The 19,928-nt window shown below is 35.2% G+C and overlaps 1 protein-coding gene across 2 annotated transcripts; it reads left to right on the top strand.

Moving 5' to 3' along the window:
• The first annotated feature begins 9,361 nt into the window (after window positions 1–9,361).
• LOC141697951 (large ribosomal subunit protein eL22z-like) lies at window positions 9,362–11,376 on the top strand. 2 transcript variants are annotated; one of them, XM_074502525.1, is made up of 3 exons: window positions 9,362–9,519; window positions 9,612–9,843; window positions 11,013–11,376. In XM_074502525.1, exons 2-3 carry the CDS (start codon window positions 9,617–9,619, stop codon window positions 11,155–11,157), a joined length of 372 nt encoding a protein of 123 aa, XP_074358626.1. In that variant the 5' UTR covers window positions 9,362–9,519; window positions 9,612–9,616; the 3' UTR covers window positions 11,158–11,376. The 2 variants fall into 2 exon arrangements, with proteins under 2 accessions (XP_074358626.1, XP_074358627.1); XM_074502526.1 differs by lacking the exon at window positions 9,362–9,519 and having other exon boundaries at window positions 9,529–9,843.
• Window positions 11,377–19,928: the final 8,552 nt, after the last annotated feature.

The following is a 19,928-nucleotide window of genomic DNA, read 5'->3' as shown; positions in this document are numbered from 1 at the left end:
TTGCTTCTACAACTCCTACTTCTTCCAACCTCTCTATTTCTTTATCTTCTAGTGTGGCCATGAAATCTGTGATGCCCCAACAGATTTCTACCAAGGTCACCAAAACTAAACTTTCAAAATCCAAGACAAAGAAATCCACCTCTGTTGTTTCTCAAAAGACAACAGTTGTAACACCAACTATTAACCCTGAGGTGAGTGAACAGGGTGTGAGTGGTGAGGGGAGGGGTGAACATCAAAGAAACCCCCAGGATAAGGAAGGAAAGTTGAGTGCTTCCCAAGCTAGCCAAGCCACAGTTTCTCAAAAAGCTGTGGTGGTTGAAAAGGTATCTAGCACATCCCTAGTAGCATCCTCCCAAAAGGATGTTACTATTGAAAATAGTTCCAAACCAGGAACACAGAACAAAAGAGGGAGGGACACTAAAGCCAAACACTCACCAACAAAAGCCTTTATTAGAAGAAAGAAGGCCAGAACCCAATCTTCTACACAGGGTGCACACACTGCACAGATACATCCTTCTGTATCTATGCCTTCTCAAACTCAGTTTGATGTGACTCCAATAAATGTGGAGTCACAGCCCCATTCTCTCACAATAATCACACATCAATCACCAAACACTTCATCACCATCTCTGGATGTGGATATGTTATTCCCATCAATTCCTGATTCTCCCTCTTTACAACTCAGGGAGAAGCCCCACTCAAATACAGGTGATCATCATCTCTTAGATGATTTGTTAGATCACCCGCAAATTCTTTCAGATATAATTGAAGGATCTGTGTCACCACATCTCAAATCAATCTACACAGATTCAACAGTTAGATCACTTTCAATTTCAACTTCTTTTCCTTCTTCAACGGATATCACTCATCCGTTGACAAGTGGTTGTTCTTCAACGGATAAGCTTAACAGCAGTTATCCGTTGATAACATCAGTTTCACCTTCAACGGATATTCCACATCCGTTGACAGTCTCTACACAAATAACTGAATTAATTCCAAGTGTAGAAGACATGAATACTGTGCAATCACTCTTAGGATTGAGGGAAGGGAGTGACAATTTGAGTGAGAGGCTGGGTTGCTCCCAGGCAAAAGGAGAAATTGAGAGCTCAAAAATGCATGCTATTTCTTCCAGCATGGCAAAAGTAAGTGAGTGGAGTACCACCTTAGTAGGTGAAGGTGAGGGAGTGAGTTGTGTGAGCCAGGGGGAGCCCCTGATGCAAGAACATAGAGAAAAAGAGAGAAAAGCAGGTACAGTAGATACAAGGGTGGAACCAACCATTGCTAATGAGTCAATGATTGTGGATGATGCTGAAAAGGAAAGACAATTTCAGCAACATTACAAAGCTGTAATTGATAACATTTCCTTGGATGCTGACACTTTTACTCATCCTGTGACAGCCTATCAAATGTTGGCTACTCAGGGCAATGAGGAGGCACAAAGGTCACTACATCTAGTGCACACAACAGAATCTCTTCAAAGGGATAAAGCTGCCATTAACAAAATGCCTTCTACAGCTGGTGAGCCATCTGAGGAATTTGGAGCAAATTCTGATGATGATGACTCTATTTCTTTTGATGGAAGCATGAACTTAGGGGGAGATGAAGGCCCTAGTTCAATTCCAAATCTACCTAAATGGGCCTTGACTAAGGAGTATAGATCAGGGGAATTCAATGTCTCTTTAGTCAAACAAATCAACACTATTCAACAGGCCATTCAGAATACTTCACATGCAAGTATCAAGGCTATCCTTCAAGCTCACCTGGACTCACTGCATCTCATGAAGCTGCAGCAAGTGAAGCAGAATCTGAGTATAGATGATCTCAGGAAGGATATTGCTGACTTGAAAACCTATACTTCAGACAAATTGGATTCAGTCATGCCCTATGGTACATTGCAAGACTTGGTTTTAAGATTGAAGAAAGAATCTGTTACTGAAAAACGGTTGGCCAAGTTAGAAGACAGAGTTCAAGTTATTGAAGATTCTGTGGCCACCATTCTTCACAATCAACAATCTCAAACCAGTCTCCTAATGCAGCTGGCAAAAGCACAAGGCTTGACCCCTCTCCTTGATGATAACAAAAAGGGGGAGAGTAAAAGGGAAGGGGAAGGAGAGCCATCTACAAAAGTCAACATATCTAAAGTGCTAGTTCCTGCCATCACTACTTCTCCAATCATTCAAATCAAGGGCAAGCCTGATGGAATTGATTTGATTCAGCTAGCAGCAGCTGAAATTCAAGTGAAAGAGCAAAGGAGGAGAATTGATGAAAGGTTGCAACTGTTGTTTGGTTCTACACAAGACAAATCAACATCTGTGAAATACAACACAAAAATTGAACCAATCAACATGGAGCTCATGCCAGTAGGGAGTCATAAGGATGGAGAAGCTTCTTCCAAAGAACTACAAGCTATAATTCTCAAGCCCAATGAAAGATCCAATAAGGACTCAACAAAGAATCCTTTAAAAGAAGTGGACTTTCCTCCTCCAAAAGCTGATGAGAACAAGATTTTAGGCAGGAGTATTGCTTATCTCAAAGAGACCATGGATGAGGCTGTAAGGAGAAATAGAGCTATTATCATTAGAGAGGGAAAGAGCATATGTGTGATACAAGGACATCCCAAATTCTCAATAGCCAAGAAGGAAGAAGCCAAGCAATTAAAGGCTGACAAAAGAGCACAAGCAAAGCTTGAACAACAGCTAAAGTCAGGTCTAGTTGAAAAAGAAAAAGGGATTGAAGTCAGGGGTGAAGACAAGACTACAAACCTAGATGAGGTTTTAGGGAGTATATTTGGTGAGAGTGTGGAAGAAAGAGAGGAATGGCAGAAGGGAAACAGAAGAAAGGCCAAGGCACATAGAAGGAGTGGAGATAACACTGAAGTAACCAAATCTATATCTAAACCACTACCTTCCATACCTGAACCCCTTGTTGCTGATCCCACAATAAACATCCATGGTGAACCAATCATTCCAAAAGAGGAACCTATTGATTGGGACACTATCAAATTGCCTACCTTTCTAACCACTCTTCCTCTACCAAAGAAACAGAAAAGAAAACCAAAATCTACACCTCCCATAACCTCTAAGAAATTCACTCAAAAACAAAAACCTAAGCCTAAGTCACCCATTTCTAAAGATGATTATGTTCACATCTGTGACATAAAAGAAATTTCAGACATTGAACTCTATCTGGATGAGCTGGAGGATGTAAGGGGAATAGCTGCCTACAGACAGCTACCAGAGAGATTAGTGTTCAGATATAAAGGAGCTGGGGAAAGAATATGGCCTCTCCACAGGATTCTGGATGAAGGCTACTCTACCTTGATTAGAGTCTTTTCAGCTATACAAAAGGATTCTGGCTTTACCAGAACTGCCAAGACTGAAATTCTCAACAAGATAGCCAATATAAGGAAAACTTGGAGGGAGCCCAATGCTTTACCCAGGACTTTACTCATTCAAGAAAGGGAAATGAAAATTCACAAATCACCTCATTGGTTGATGGAATTTAGAGATGATAAAGGAGTCAGAAGATTTTTCAGACTTGAAGACCAACTCAAGATTGCCAGCAATGAAACTCTCAAAGAAATGCAATCTAAGTTGGATGTCAGTGTTGAAGATGAAGCTGAATTCTTCAGACAACTCCAACTCCAAATTGAGGAAAATGACAAAAGGCTAGGAAAGAAAACCAGGGAACAAAGAAGAAAAAGATGATTTGCTCAGACTAAAGGAGTGTCCTTGGAAACACTGTAAATCTTCAATTACCTCCTAGTACATACACTTTTGCAGCATTTTTAAATTTCTACTTAGTTTCAATTCATATATCTGTTAAGTGTTTTGTTATCATCAAGTTAACCCTGAATTTATGCCTACAATTCTTATAGACATAAATAGGGGGAGATTGTTAGGAATGTATGTGCATTAGTTTGATGATATGTTTAACAAAATACTTAAGTAGAAATTTAGTGTCTGTAGCCTCAACGGATAAGACCACTTTGGCTATCCGTTGATGGTGTAGCTTTACTTAGAAATAAGTCTAGTGTTGTAGCATATTTCAGTCTCTGTATTTAAAATGTAATTCTTGGAAGTTGAGAGAAACTATGAGTCATGTTGACTACTAGATGATATGCAGATAGGAAGGCCAATTGTAAATACTTCATGCCTTGTAATTTTGTATAAGTGAAGTGGTATCAACGGATGACTTAAAGACCTTCAACGGATGAGAAGCTAAGCTTCAACGGATGTCTCTAAAGCTTCAACGGATGAAAGCTTCAACGGATAACATCCTTCAACGGATGAGTGCATCAACGAATGAAAGCTTCAACGGATGTTCTGATGATTAGCCGTTGATAAGGGGTAGTTGTACCTACAAACAGAGGCACATGGGTTGATAGAGATAACTGAGATGTGGTAGCCGAATTTCAGGAACAACAGAAAAAGCAGCCGTTCTTCTTTAGTACAAAGATGCAATAGTCAACAAAGTACTGGAGTGAACAGGAAAAGAAGCAAGTGAAGATCTTATTTTATTACTGTATTTTATATTGTTCTTCACTTGTACACTTGGTAATATATAAACCAAGTAGAAGCTAGTAATTAGAGAAGAGATTTTCCAGAGCTGTTTAGAAAAATATTGAGAGAAAATTCATCTAGTTTGTACTAGGATGCAGCTGTGATCAACATTGTTTAATCACAGATTTTCTAAAATACCATCTCTGGTGGAACAACAAATCCACCAGAAAAGTTTTTAAGGTCTGTTGTGTTCTTTACATTTGTGCTTGAATATATATCTGTCTGTATTAGCTTAAAGCAATTCACACACTTGTTCTTCTTGAACACACAACTTTCATAAACTGCTCAAAACTTGAAAAAGTTTTGAGATTTACATTCAACCCCCCTTCTGTAAATCTCATTGTTAGTCCACTAGGAATAACAGTACTAATAAAATCTCAGAATATCCATATCAGAACCCCTATATAGTGTGGCATGAAAAGTTTTCTCATTCAGCAAAAACACTATTCATAAGGGTTTCAAAATTTCCCAAAAATTGGGGTTATTACATAATTGATGATTAAAAGAGGATTTTTTTTGTTCTTGATGTTGTTGATGTGATATGATGGCATAATCATGTAGATCTTTTCTTCCTGGTCAATTTGGTATATTATATGTCAAAAATAGAGTTCAATAACATATAGAAATTGATGTTTGATTATCGGATTGTTAAATTAGGGTTTATAGGCGATGAATGTTCTTAATTGGGATTTGGGATTTTCTGATTTGGGGGTTATGGGTTGATTTTGATGATGTAAAAAGCTTCCTGACATCATTTATATTTGATTCAAGTATTTAATTATATGGAACGATACTCGGAAGCAGTAAGTCGAGGTGGCCGGATTTTTGACCGATTTTAATGAAGGTATCGCCAGATTTTCTTATCCGGCACGATCTGTGGTTATTATTGCAGCAGTTGAATTTCTGTTGTAATTATAAGCAAAACCCAGTCTGAAATCAATTGTTTTCACCCAAAACGGAGCCTCGTCGGAGCTCTGGCGGTTCGCCGTTTTCTGCAGGTGGTCGGCGGTCGGGGCGGCGTTCTTCGCAACCCGATTACCCGATCCCTGACCCGTTTCGTGACCTGAGTTTGATTCTAATTTCTCAACTTGGTTTTCAAAATCATGTTTCTGGATTTTATTTTTATAATATTTCAAAAAAATCTATTTTTAATTTCTAAAAATTCAATTTTAATTTCCAAAATTCATTTTAGTTATTTATTAATTCTAAAATAAATCTGATTTATTTTATTAATTAATTTTAATTAGTTTTTAAATATTTTAATTAATCGATTACTTTAATATTAATTGATTAATTAATTTAATGAATTATTAATTGATTTTAATTGATTTAATAATTAGATTTATTTATTTATTTGGATTTAAAAATTCTGAAAAATAGTTTCGAGCTTTCAAATATTATTTAAAATTATTTTCAAAACTCGATAATTATTATAAAATAATTTTAAAGCCAGATTCAGGTATTATAACACTATTATTTAATTATAAATTGATTCGGAGTCACATTTTAATTCCCAAAAATATTCAAAAATTCGTATTAAATACCTGAAAAATTATTTTGACCCCAAATCTTCTATGAAAAATTATTTTGATCGAATATCTTGCGTGCTATGTGCTATCTGACTGATGTGTTATATGTCTATGTGGTTACTGTTTGACGATTTTTAATGTAACTTTCAATCCGTAAATCGAATTTGGGTAAAACGAAGGGTATATAAAAGCTTATGATGTCTATGTGACGATTAGTATAATATGAGATTGAGTATTGATAGATACTTGTGATGCCTAGCAGAGTAAACGAGGCATAGAAAAGAAAGCCAGTGATCAGTAAATAGAACTGAAGCGTAGAAAGAGAAGGCAGGTGATTGATAAATAGAAGCAATACATAAAAAGAGAAGAAAAGTGGTTGATGAGTAAAACTGTTAGATGAGTACAAGTAAAGTGGAAATCATCTGTGATAAGGCAAGTACTTCTAAACCTTTCTTCAAGATATATTGCAAATATTTTCAAACTTTCTCATAACATGTTGCTATTATTTAAAATAACTCTTATTTTATATTGCAAGCGCTTTAAACTATTCAACCTTGAGCCCTGATTCTTATTGATCTTGAGCCATAAGCCTTATTCTTCATAAACCATTGATTGTTGAATTCTCAGATACGAGCCAAACGCATACGATATTACTCCACAAATACATATCTACCACATACTGATTCTGATACCTTATTCCTTATTTAACAAAATACCAATCCTTGTAACCCTTAAACCCTTGGTCTTCTACTTTCTGATTCTTTCCTTGATTGAAAGCCAATCTTTTTGAATTCCTTGTTATACCTTCATGGTATTGTGAATCACCCTATGCTTCAAGATAAATGTTGTTTATGTTTCAGCTTATTGAATTACATTGGTTATCATATTAAATCGTTTTAGTATTGGATGGTTTTATAAATGTGGACCAGATTCGTGGTCGGACCAGATTCGTGGTCATAATAGGCCAATGTGTGCCTTGGATTCAGTATATAGAGCAAAGCTGGGAGCCTTGCCCGGGGTTAGTGCGTGATGATCAGCAGTCTAACCTTGGTTTTTAAAATAAAAAGTGAATATCCAATTCTAATCATTGCCTACTCAGAAACTTGATTCTTCTGAATCATTTCTATTGGTTATTATTTAACCTCACTTATTGCTATTATGACTTGCTGAGCTAGTTAGATCACTCTTGTAAACCTTTTTATGTTTTAAACAGTTGAAAAGGAAATTGTTGGTAATGAAGATTCCCAGTCCAGTGTGCGAGCTAGGATTCCAGGTTAAGTTGGATCGAGCTAGCAGGATCTTTATATTGTAGATGAGTTATGCGAAATTGTAAGAATGGTATCATTATCAGATGTAAGTTGAACTAGTTGAAATTTGGTACGATGTAATAAAAGATAAGGCCGTGGCTTGTTTTCATACTTGAACCTGTTGCGATCCATGTTTGTGAAAAGAAGGGTCAATGCATATAATATTTTATATTTAGGTTTATATGTTGTGTGTGTGTGTGTGTGTTGTGAGCCCAAACTTCTGACCCGGGTTTGGAGGGCGTCACAATACCTATCAAACATAATATGACTATGTATATATAGTCATCACAAAATTTAGCGAACAAGACATACCTAATCCGATTACAATACAAATTGTCAATCCATACAATTATTATCCAATCCGATTATGACAATTATTGTCTAACCAAGCAATTATTATCCATTTCCATTATGATAATAATAGTCTATCACCAAGCCCATTTTACCTATTGGGTTTAAACCCAACAATCCTCCCTTTCAACCCAGTACTCTAGATCAGGTTGAACGGTAATCATCAAAAACATCAACGTCCATTGTCGATGCCTCCCCTCGAACAAGAATCCATTCATCTCATTTTTCTAACTTTTGAGAATCACTAAAACCCGTATAGTGACCTCCAATACCTCTAAACTACCGTTTTTCATCATAACAGCATGTCTATTCACAAAATCACGTGCATCAACCACGAGTGCCTCCCTTCACCATTGAGCCGCATGATCCTTAATTTCACATTTTTTCAGCCTCTTGAAGAAGAACAACAACATCATCGAAAAATTTTCACCTGGTTGATCAACCATCAAACTACTGAAACTATTGCAATGATCCCTACCATCTTCCATCTCGAGTCCGAACAAATTGATCCACGGTGCAAGTCAACTGCCATACTACACGTAACTTTGTCTCTTCCCACGTTAGCAGGCTTCTTATCATCAAACCATCATCGCACTCCACCATACCAATTGAATCTCCAACTTGATACCACATGTTAGGAGAAAACACACACACACACACACACATATTCGAGATTCAATTATACCAATACAGAGTACACTCATAACGATATATTTGACGTGAAAAACCCACGTCCCAACTTGTATTATTAATCAAAATAATTATCAATAATACATCAATACATAACATCTCAATGGTGTCCCAAATTGATACTTGAGCTAACCAATGCTCAAGCATCTCCCAACCGATACCTAAGACGCCTACATCTCTTAAGCATACATATCAAACAGAATATGACTATGTATATATAGCCATCACAAAATTTAGCGAACAAATCATATCTAAAACGATCACAATACAAATTGTCAATCCATACAATTATTATCTAATCCGATTATGGCAATTATTATCCATTCTCATTATGATAATAATAATCTATCATCAAATCCATATTACCTATTAGGTTTAATCCCAACGATCGCTGTATGAATGGATGGTAGGGAGAGGGGAGAAGCATTCAACTTATATGACATGTAAAACAACCGCGCCTTCGAGAAACGTGAGGACCGAAGCGTAAGAGTTAGATATGCGGCTTATAATCACGTGTTAAGTGAGTATCATGTGTCATTACCTCCGACTACAGGTATTTAAGTAAATGTATTATAAAATTGAGTTATTTGGTCGTTCATCCATTTATAGGAGAACACTTTTATTACAAACTGATCAAATTAACCTTATCGTATAGTGAAATAATTTAAGATTAAAATTATATATGTAGGTCATTTAATTATAATTTCAATAAGACGTGTGTAACAATAAATTGAGGGCACGTACAAAAGTTTTTTTTTTGTCTTTGCAATTTGCAAGGCTAATTGGTATTGACCAAGTACCAAAACTCATAGACAATCAGTGAAAATCCTAATTAATGAATTATTTCATTCCTAAAAAAAAGGAATATAATAAAAACAAAACAAGAGGAGAAGTTATTTTGAATAATCACAACTCTTGGGCCGATGAAACAAAAAACAAGCAACCAAAAAATGGGCCGAAACCGTACATTGTAGGCCAACATAACCCAACCCCATCAAAACCAACACAAAACCCTAAACTCAGCCCCTCCATCTCTCACACCATCCATCCTCAACAGTCAGCCGCTTCAATTTCACTCGGGTACTCTTTCACTCTCCTCCCATCACAAAAATAATCTCCACAAACATTTATTTATTTTCAATTCTCAATTACTAATCAAACATATTTAACAGCCAAAATGAGTAAAGCAAGCGCAACCAAGGGCGGCAAAAAGAAGGGAGCTAGCTTCGTGATTGACTGTGGAAAGCCAGTGGAAGATAAGATTATGGACATCGCTTCTCTCGAGAAGTTTCTTCAAGAGCGTATTAAAGTCGGTGGTAAAGCCGGAGCTCTCGGCGATTCGGTTACTGTTGTTCGTGAGAAGAGTAAGATCACTGTTACTTCTGACAGTAACTTCTCCAAAAGGTGATCATTACTATTACTATTACTATTTACATCCCCCCCCTCACCCCATGTCGTCGTATTTTTTGATATGTGCGGTCTCGAAAATGTTATTATTAGTATTACATTCTCACCGTCTTATCATATGTTTTCGATAATAAGCTGTTTGGGAATTTGGATTCAGGATATTCAAATATTAGTATAAACATGAGAATTTGAAATGACAACTCAAATCCTGAAATGCAAGTTTCCAAACGCCCTCTAATGTAATTTGAAATTAGATTATGCGGTCTTAATGTATAGAGGTTTAAGTGTTTGTTGTGATGAAATGTAGGATTAGAGGGTTTGTTATTTGGAGTAGTTTGCTAGATTTTTATTCGTAAACAAATAAATGAAGGAATGGGATTCTTTGGCAACGAGGTTGTTAAGTTTTTAGGTTTGACTATATTTTGTAATATTGAGGTGTTTGGATGTTTAGGGAAAATTGCTGGTTTGTTGTGAATTTATAATTGAGTGATTTGTTTTGTGGATTTTAGTTCTATGAATGTTTTTTAAGCCCTGGTGTATGTTATTGGATGGTTTATATTTGCGGTTTTAGTAGTATTCGCTTGCTGTTATTTTAACTTTGAAATTGTTGTTGTTTTTCGATTGTTTTTGCTTTTATAGCCCTGTGCTCTTTCTGTTAGCAGAACTTTGCTAGTATATGAAGAATTGTCGCAGAAGATATATTCGTCTGTAGCGGCTTTCCATCAAGTTATCACTTGTATATACATTTAGCAATACAAGTGTTCCTATTGTAATTATGTAAAGGATTTAGAAACTGCCGAAAGTTTAGGTTTTTGGATGTAGGTGATATCATTTGTTGGATGGCTTTTTGTTTATAGAATTTTGATCAAAGTTTTTACAAACTGAAAGAAGCTTGAAGCTCTACTATATTTTCTTGTGTTGAAACTGTAATTTGATAGTTTTGTCTCCTGTACTATATACTATATAGCCAGTCTGGAATTCCGTGTTATCAAAGTGTGTTAAGTGGTTTAACGGATTACTTCTTGTTGCTTGTTGCTTGTTGCTATGCAATCTAATGCTAGCATGTTCACTTTATTAGCTGAAATTCTGACTGCTACTTTGGTTACGAGTCTGGAAGATACCATATACAAGTGATGTATTTAACCTTCTCCACTTGTGCTCCTTAGGTATCTAAAATACTTGACAAAGAAGTACTTGAAGAAGAACAATGTGAGGGATTGGTTGCGTGTAATCGCTTCCAACAAAGACCGAAATGTTTATGAGCTGCGGTACTTCAACATTGCTGACAACGAGGGAGAGGAAGAGGACTAAACAATCTACTGAAGTTTTGTTGTCTCTATAAAAACATCGTGTCTCCTTATTGGATTCTTGTTTAAATTATCAGTAACCCAAGTCTCTTTAGAGGTGTGCTTGGATATCTTGGAATTTTTGTTTGCTAATGAGATATTTAATTATGCTGTTACATGTGATGAATACCTACAAGTACTAATCTTGCTTGATTTTTATCACAAGAATAAGTATTGTTCCTCCTCTCCGTTCAGATAATTAAAATCAGGGTATTTTACAGCTATGAATAATATCTTGGCTGTCTAATATTCTTGCTTGTGTGTTTATTTGTTTTTAAGAATCTTGCCTAGAGGCGTAACTGGAGTGTAGATGCTAAAATATTACCCTGAAATGCTTGAGCAATGTGTACTTGTGATATGTACTTTCAGTGATATGTACTTTCAGTGTGAAGTGCAGAAAGTATTATGTTAGCTCCGGATATTCAAACTTGGACTAAAAGTAATATACATTTTTTGAATGGTAAACAATTCATTAATAAAAATGAATATAAGACAATGTATAGAAATAAAATTAAACAATAAAGTGATCAACTAGATCAAACCAGAAATTAATCATTTTTTCATATTTTCAATTGTGTCAAATTGTTCGCTCGTATTCTTGTAATATGCCAAGAGCGGGCAATTTAGTCGTGTCGTGTAATTTCGTGTTTCGTTTACGTAAACATGAAACCCATATCTGAACTGAAATGATATCGTGTACCAATATGTGAAACCCATATCCGATTCGAATTGTGTCGTGTACTTTCCTCCTATTTTTCGTGTATATTAAATAAAAAATTAATAATATATATATACATATAATATATTAAAAAATCTATTTTAATGTATAATTTAATGAAATATTGAGAGTGTGTATATAAATATATATATTTTTACATAGTATTCTATAAAAACTTGTAAATATTTATAATAAATTTATATTATATACATAAATATATGCATGTATTATATATATTAATTTATAAATATATTTATCTTGTGTAATTTCGTGTACTTTCGTGTACATAAATTGAAACCCATATCCGACACTAAATCTATCGTGTAATTTCGTGTTCGTGTACATTCGTGTTTCGTGTACCAAAAATTAAAACTCTGTTAGGAATATATGTATTAGTTTGATGATAAGTTAAACAAAACACTTAAGTAGAAATCTAGTGTTTGTAGTCTCAACGGATAAGACCACTTTGGCTATCCGTTGATGGAGTAGCTTTACTTAGAAATAAGTTTAGTATTGTAGCACATTTCAGTCTCTGTATTTAAGTTATAATTCTTAGAAGTTGTGGGAAATTATAAGTCATGTTGACTACCAGTGAATATGCAAATAGGAGTGCTAATTGTAAATATTTCATACCTTGTAATTTTGTATAAATGAAGTAGTATCAACTGATAGATTAAAGGCCTTCAATGGATGAGAAACAAAGCTTCAACGGATGTCTCTAAAGCATCAACGGATAACATCCATCAACGGATGAGTGCATCAACGGATAAAGTTTCAACTGTTAAAGCATCAACGGATGTCGCTAAAACATCAACGAATAAAGCCATCAACGGATGAAAGCTTCAATGGATGCTCAGTTCCATAGCAGTTGATAGTGACAATTCATAAGATGACAGAGACACATGGATTGACAGAGACAATTGGAATGTGGTAGCCTCTTGGAGGAATCAAGAAAAAGCAGCATTTACATTCTGGTGCAAACAAGGAAGTATTCAAAGATTCACAGATTATCTTAGATTGCATTGGATAGAGAAATGAAGAAGAAACATGTGAAGAACTATTTTATGATTGTATTTTATCTTTGTTTTCACTTGTAAACTTGGTGATATATAAACTAAGTTGCAGCTAGTAATTAGAAGTGAATTTTTCAGAGCTGTTTAGAAAAACATAGAGAGAAAATCATCTAGTTTGTACTAGGAAGCAGCTGTGAACAATTCTTTGTATCACAGATATAACACCCTCCAAATCCGGGGTATAGATTTGGGGCATTATTACCAACAATTACCAACTATACCGGCACAAGCGGAATATTAATATAATAATTACCCCGAACTATCACTACTCAGGATCTTTTAAGGGTTGAGGTTGGAAACAAGAATCATGCACTACACTTTATTACAAACCCAACTAAATAAAAACCTGTCTCAAGAACTCTCTTTATTACAAAACTTTATTCTATCTACAGTTTCACTACGCGATCTTTTATTCAACTACACAAAACTCTTATTCAACCCAACATCACTACTTATCCTGCTACACCTGATCTGGCAATTCAAAGCTCTCTTCGGGAATAGGAAGGAACACTCTTGGTATAAGAGGGTCCCGCTGCTTGACTCGCTTCTTGACTATGCGGGTCCTGATGGGTTTCATTCTTTACCTTAACTGTAAAACAATAGGAGTGACAATAAAAGAAATGAGCCAAAATTGCTCAACAAGCCTGCAACAATTTATATATATATATTATAAAGAGAGAGAAATAAAGAGAAATAAATAAACCAATAAGCTGCTGGTTTGAACAACCATCAGTATCTGTATATGATAATAATTTGCTAATGATGGCGAGTGCCAAATGAACAAGACTGGAAACAAGAACCAACATATGCACTATAATCTGCTGATCAGTCAGAATATAGTGCGGATCTATACCCAACTGCATAGACCCAACCAACATAAGGAGTACTCAGGCAACTATGGCCTATTAATTAATGGTCTGGGAAAAACCCAGCCTTTATAGTAACCATCCAGTCCAAGGCTGAGCATCCGGAACAATCGGTATGCTATTGATATATCCCAACACCAGGATATACCAGAATATATATAGGGTAAAGGAATTGAAATATGAACAGGGAATTCAATAAATTGGGTAAATCAAGAATTGAAATGAAATGGAACAAGTGATATAAATGGGTAACAGTGTATATGAACAATAATTATCAAAGAGAATTGATACGATAGAAAGGAAATATAAATCACTATTCTGAATTTAGAATAGGGGAAAAACTTGCCTTGCGCGTACTTAACCTGGTTTAACTTACTGCCTTCTGACCCTAGCTTGCTCTGCCTTGCTAACACTGAACAAATCATGGAAAGATAGGTGTTTAGATAATTTACTATATACGTGTATCTTGAATTGATATCACGCAACCTTATCAGTCTACCCATGCGTTTCTATCTGACTCGCATATATATATATATTTACACAACACATTTATGCACATAATCACATATAACACGTAACACATAAAGCACATAATTAATTTCTAGATTTATAATTATTTTTAGAATCAATTCTAGGCTTATACCTGCATTACTAGTCTTATCTGATTTTATTATAATTTTTCGGGATTTATTCGGCTCAATTATATCCCTACTAGGACCTACGAACTATCAATTATCACCAAACCACTCTTTTTCAGAAGAAATTATAACTTACAACCATTTTTATTGGATTCGTCTCATTTTTCTGAGTCTAGGGGTCTTCGTTTCACTTAAATCGGACTAACGGTTGAATTGTTATGAATTAAACACTGATAATTCAATTTATTATTCAATATAGATAATTATTACAACCTTTTAAATCCTAAAATAATTTTTAAATAATTATTTAAGAAAAATCAAAGTCAAAAATAATTTTTTTATAATTTTTGGAGTTAAAATGAAGAAGTTACGGTTTATTGAAAATTATGTGATTAATTATCGAAATAATTAATCACCTTTTTAAATATTGAATAAATAAATAACTAATAAATAATTAATAATTGCCTATTGAATAATCTAAAATAATAAATCTCTAATTATCAGGATTAATCACAATTTATTATAATATTTATAACGTATCGATATTTATTCGATTAGATCGATTATTTACAAATAATCGATCGATTTTATTAACAGATACGCTATTTATCGAATATCTACTATGTGTTCGAATTATAATCTAACTCAACGATTACTCACTCGTATAAATACGAGCTACTCGCCATTCTCATATAATTATCGAACTATTACATTATTACTGAAACTTATACGATTCGTTAATCAATTAATTATCGGTATTTAATTATACGATACAAATAATCACTACAATATTATTCGAATAACTATCGCTCGAATAATAATTCCCATTATCGAATCATTACTCGTAATAATAACTAATTATCGAATTATTAATCATATTATTTAATTATTTTTAATCCTTATTTATTAATTAATTACCTAATTGTTAATTAATTACCTAATTATTAATTAATTAGATAACTAATAAATAATTAGATAAATAATTAAATAATTAATTAAATAATTAAATTCGAATTTATAAATTAATAAAATAATTTAGAAATTAATAATACTATTTTTCAGAATATAAAACTAATTTTTAATTAATTATTAGAATTAATAAAATGATTTTCTGATTTATAAAATATAAATTAAATAATAGAAAATCCAGAAACAAAAATCTGGAAATGGTTTCAGGGTTGAGGGGATCAAACCCGGGTCGTTTCCGGGTTGCAAACCGGGTCGACCTCGGGTTATCGGGTCATGAAGAACAGCCGTCACCGTCCCAGAATCCGGCGACGGCGACGGGTTCCGGCGAGGCGAAAAACGAGCCTCCTGATCATCGTCTCTCCTCCTTTTTGACTCCGTTCGATTCCCTAGAGTTTCAGCCGTCGACCCACAGCGTCACCACCATCAGATAATCCCCCCTCCGCCATCTCCGACCACAAGTCGAAGTTCTCCGATGAACTTCATCGGAAAACCGAGTTCCTCCAAACGTTAACCAAATTTGACGAAACTGGTATCAATCGACTCCAAAATCAACGATCTAAACGACTCTAACAACCAAAACATCAAACAACACACAGAAAATCAAACCCGAATTCGCGATTAAAACCCGAAAATAACAACTTTCAATTCGATCAATCAAACGTTAAAAAGAATCACATAATTGAAAACTACAGATCATAAGCTTCAAAACGAATACTCACACGCTCGATTTGGACTCCGGAATCACGATCAAAATCGCCTTTGATCCTCCTGCTCTGTTCTTCACAAATCCTAACCCTAATTCCCTTTCTTTTTCTTTTTCTTTTTTTTTTCTGATTTTTAATTGTAATTAACTGATTTAATTAATAATAATTCAGATATTTATATTTATGAAAATAATACCCCTAAGTAAAATTAAGGGTCTAATTACACTCCTAATAAAAATATTTGGCCCCAATTTTTATAATTTTTGGATATTAATAATGAATTTTTAAATATCCAATAAATACAAAATAAATACTAAAAATTCCCAAAAATTATGAAAAATACAAAAATACAAAGAAAAATGATATATGATAATTTCATAATCATATAAAAATAAGAATGTGATTTTTGTGGGGTTTTTGGTACCCGAAGGGGTCCGGAAAAGTCGTTTTTCGCGAAAAAGGTCAATTTGTAAAACGTCTAGGGGTTCGGAATAGCGATACGGTATAGGGCATTTTTGGCAAAATAGGGCCAATGATTTTGTTTGAAATACGGGCTTTTAAAACATAGTTTTGAGCTGTACAGGTTTTGATATAATATATATAACTGACGATAGAACGCTCAATAAATATCCAAAACACGTTTGGATCAAAACAACCAACACATAACACATAGCAGTTAGGGTTCAACGACTTAACACATTTAATCACATAATAATACACATAATTTATTATTATTATAATATAATACAAGCGTAATTCCTCGGTCGTTACATTCTCTCCCCCTTAACAAGATTCTGTCCTCAGAATCTAATTATGCAAATAACTGAGGATAATTTTCTAGCATTTCACTTTCAAGCTCCCAGGTTGATTCTTCAACCACTGGGTTTCTCCATAAAACTCTCACTAATGACACAGACTTATTTCTTAATACCCTCTCTTGCCTATCTAGAATTCTTATTGGCTGTTCTACATATGACAAATCTGCCTGAAGCTCTACTGGTTCATACTCTATTACATGCCTTGTATCAGGATTATACCTCTTAAGCATAGATACATAAAATACGTTGTGAATGTGCTGCATATGGGGTGGTAGAGCTAATTCGTACGCAACCTTCCCAATTTTCTTCAAAATCTCAAATGGTCCAACGTATCGTGGCTTCAATTTCCCTTTATTGCCAAATCTGGTCAATCCTTTCCATGGCGATATTTTGAGCAATACGTGTTCTCCTTCCTGATAGTCCATATCCTTCCTGGCTTGGTTTGCATATCTGCTTTGTCTGTTTTGTGCTGCCTCGATTCGTTTTCGAATAAGATTAATCTTTTCTTTTGTCTGCTGAATTAATTCTGGACCCAAAATCTTGCGTTCTCCGACTTCATCCCAGTGCACGGGTGATCTACATTTCCTCCCATATAATGCTTCATACGGTGGCATTCCAATACTGGCGTGATAGCTATTATTATAAGAAAATTCCACTAGGGGTAAATGTTCATCCCAACTGCCTTCAAAATCGATCGCACAAACTCGTAGCATGTCTTTAATCGTTTGAATTGTCCTTTCACTTTGGCCGTCAGTTTGCGGATGATAAGCTGTACTCATATTCAACTTCGTTCCTAGACATTCTTGAAATTGCCTCCAAAATCTTGAATTGAAACGAGGATCTCGGTCCGATACAATTGATACTGGTACTCCATGACGCATCACAATTTCTTTGAGATATATGTGCACTAATTTGTCGAGCGAAAATCTTTCATTAATTGGTAGAAAATGTGCTGACTTCGTAAGTCTGTCAATGATTACCCATATCGCATCATGATTTGCCCTAGTCCTCGGTAGTCCTACCACAAAATCCATCGCTAGATGTTCCCATTTCCATTCTGGAATGTCTAATGGTTGCAATAACCCACTCGGACGTTGGTGTTCTGCTTTAACTCGCTGGCATGTGTAGCATTTACTCACCCATTCTGCTATCTCCTTCTTCATATTCGGCCACCAAAAGTTTTTCTTCAAATCGTGATACATTTTCGTGCTTCCTGGATGAATGGAATACTTCGAATTGTGCGCATCTCGCATAACTTCTTCTTTTAATTCTGCCACATTAGGGATCCAGATTCTTGACACAAAACGTAAGATTCCTTCATTATCTTTCTGAGTTGTAATCTCTTCTCCTGTTAAGTTGTTGTCTTGACTCATCACTTCTTCTTGACAACGGCGAATCTTTTCCAGCAATTCTGGTTGGAAAGTCATAGCGTAGATAGTTTCTGCAGATTTATCGGAAATACGAATTTCGATTTCCAATTTGTCGAATTCCTTGGCCAATTCTTCGCATGAAGTTAACCGATTCAATCTTTCTTTTCTGCTTAGCGCATCTGCTACAACATTTGCTTTTCCTGGATGATAACTGATTGTAACATCGTAATCTTTAATCAATTCCAGCCATCGACGTTGTCGCATGTTTAGTTCCTTTTGCGTGAAGATATACTTCAGACTTTTATGATCCGTGTAGATTTCACATTTTTCACCGTACAGATAATGTCTCCAAAGCTTCAATGCAAAAACAATTGCTGCTAATTCCAGATCATGCGTAGGATATTTCTGCTCATGAGGTTTAAGTTGTCTTGACGCATATGCAATGACGTTACCATGTTGCATCAACACACATCCTAAACCACGATATGAAGCGTCACTGTAGATAACAAAATTTCCTTGCTCGTCTGGCAATACTAACACTGGTGCCGTCACCAACCGATTCTTCAACTCTTGAAAACTTTCTCCACACTTACTATTCCATTCGAACTTTTCACTTTGTCGAGTTAACTTGGTCAGCGGTGTAGCTATCTTCGCAAAATCTTTGACAAATCTTCGATAATATCCTGCCAAACCTAAGAAACTTCGAACCTCTGTCGGCGTCTTTGGTCTTTCCCAATTCAACACAGCTTCAATCTTTGCTGGATCAACTTGAATGCCTTCTCTGCTGATGATGTGCCCTAGAAACTGCACTTCTTTCAACCAAAATTCGCACTTGGAAAATTTTGCATAAAGCTGCTCCTTCCGTAATATTTCCAATGTCGTTATTAAATGCTCTGCATGCTCTTCTTCCGTCTTTGAATAGATCAAAATGTCATCAATAAATATAATGATAAACTTATCCAAATACTTCTTGAATATTCGATTCATCAAATCCATAAACGCTGCAGGTGCATTCGTCAATCCAAAAGCCATTACAAGAAATTCATAGTGTCCGTACCTTGTTCTAAACGCTGTCTTTGGAATATCTTCGGCCTTGATCTTTAACTGATGATAGCCTGATCGTAGGTCGATTTTCGAAAACCATGCTGCTCCTTTTAGTTGATCAAATAAATCATCAATGCGAGGTAAAGGATATTTATTCTTGATAGTTAACTTGTTCAGCTCACGATAATCAATACACAGTCGCATACTACCATCCTTCTTTTTCACGAACAATACTGGCGCACCCCATGGGGATACACTTGGCCTTATAATTCCTTTGTCAAGAAGTTCTTGCAACTGCTTTGCTAATTCCCTCATTTCAACAGGTGCCATTCGATATGGAGTTTTTGAAATTGGTTCAGTTCCTGGCGTCAAGTCAATAGTAAACTCGATTTCTCGATCTGGTGGAAGTCCTGGTAATTCGTTCGGAAAAACATCAAGAAATTCACAAACTACAGGAATATCTTCAATCTTCAAATCTCCCTTATCAACATCCCGTACATAGGCTAAATAAGCTTGACATCCTTGACGTAGCAATC

This window comes from Apium graveolens, chromosome 11 (assembly GCF_009905375.1).
Source record: "Apium graveolens cultivar Ventura chromosome 11, ASM990537v1, whole genome shotgun sequence".
In the NCBI taxonomy this organism is placed as follows: domain Eukaryota; kingdom Viridiplantae; phylum Streptophyta; class Magnoliopsida; order Apiales; family Apiaceae; genus Apium; species Apium graveolens.
The sequence above is the reverse complement of the archived record's forward strand: the minus strand, read 5'-3'. Positions and strand labels throughout refer to the sequence as shown.

Coding starts and splice junctions, on each gene's coding strand:
- LOC141697951 (XM_074502525.1), top strand. CDS start 9,617: ATGAGTAAAGCAAGCGCAACCAAGGGCGGCAAAAAGAAGGGAGCTAGC. Junction 9,844..11,012: donor GACAGTAACTTCTCCAAAAG/GTGATCATTACT, acceptor TGTGCTCCTTAG/GTATCTAAAATACTTGACAA.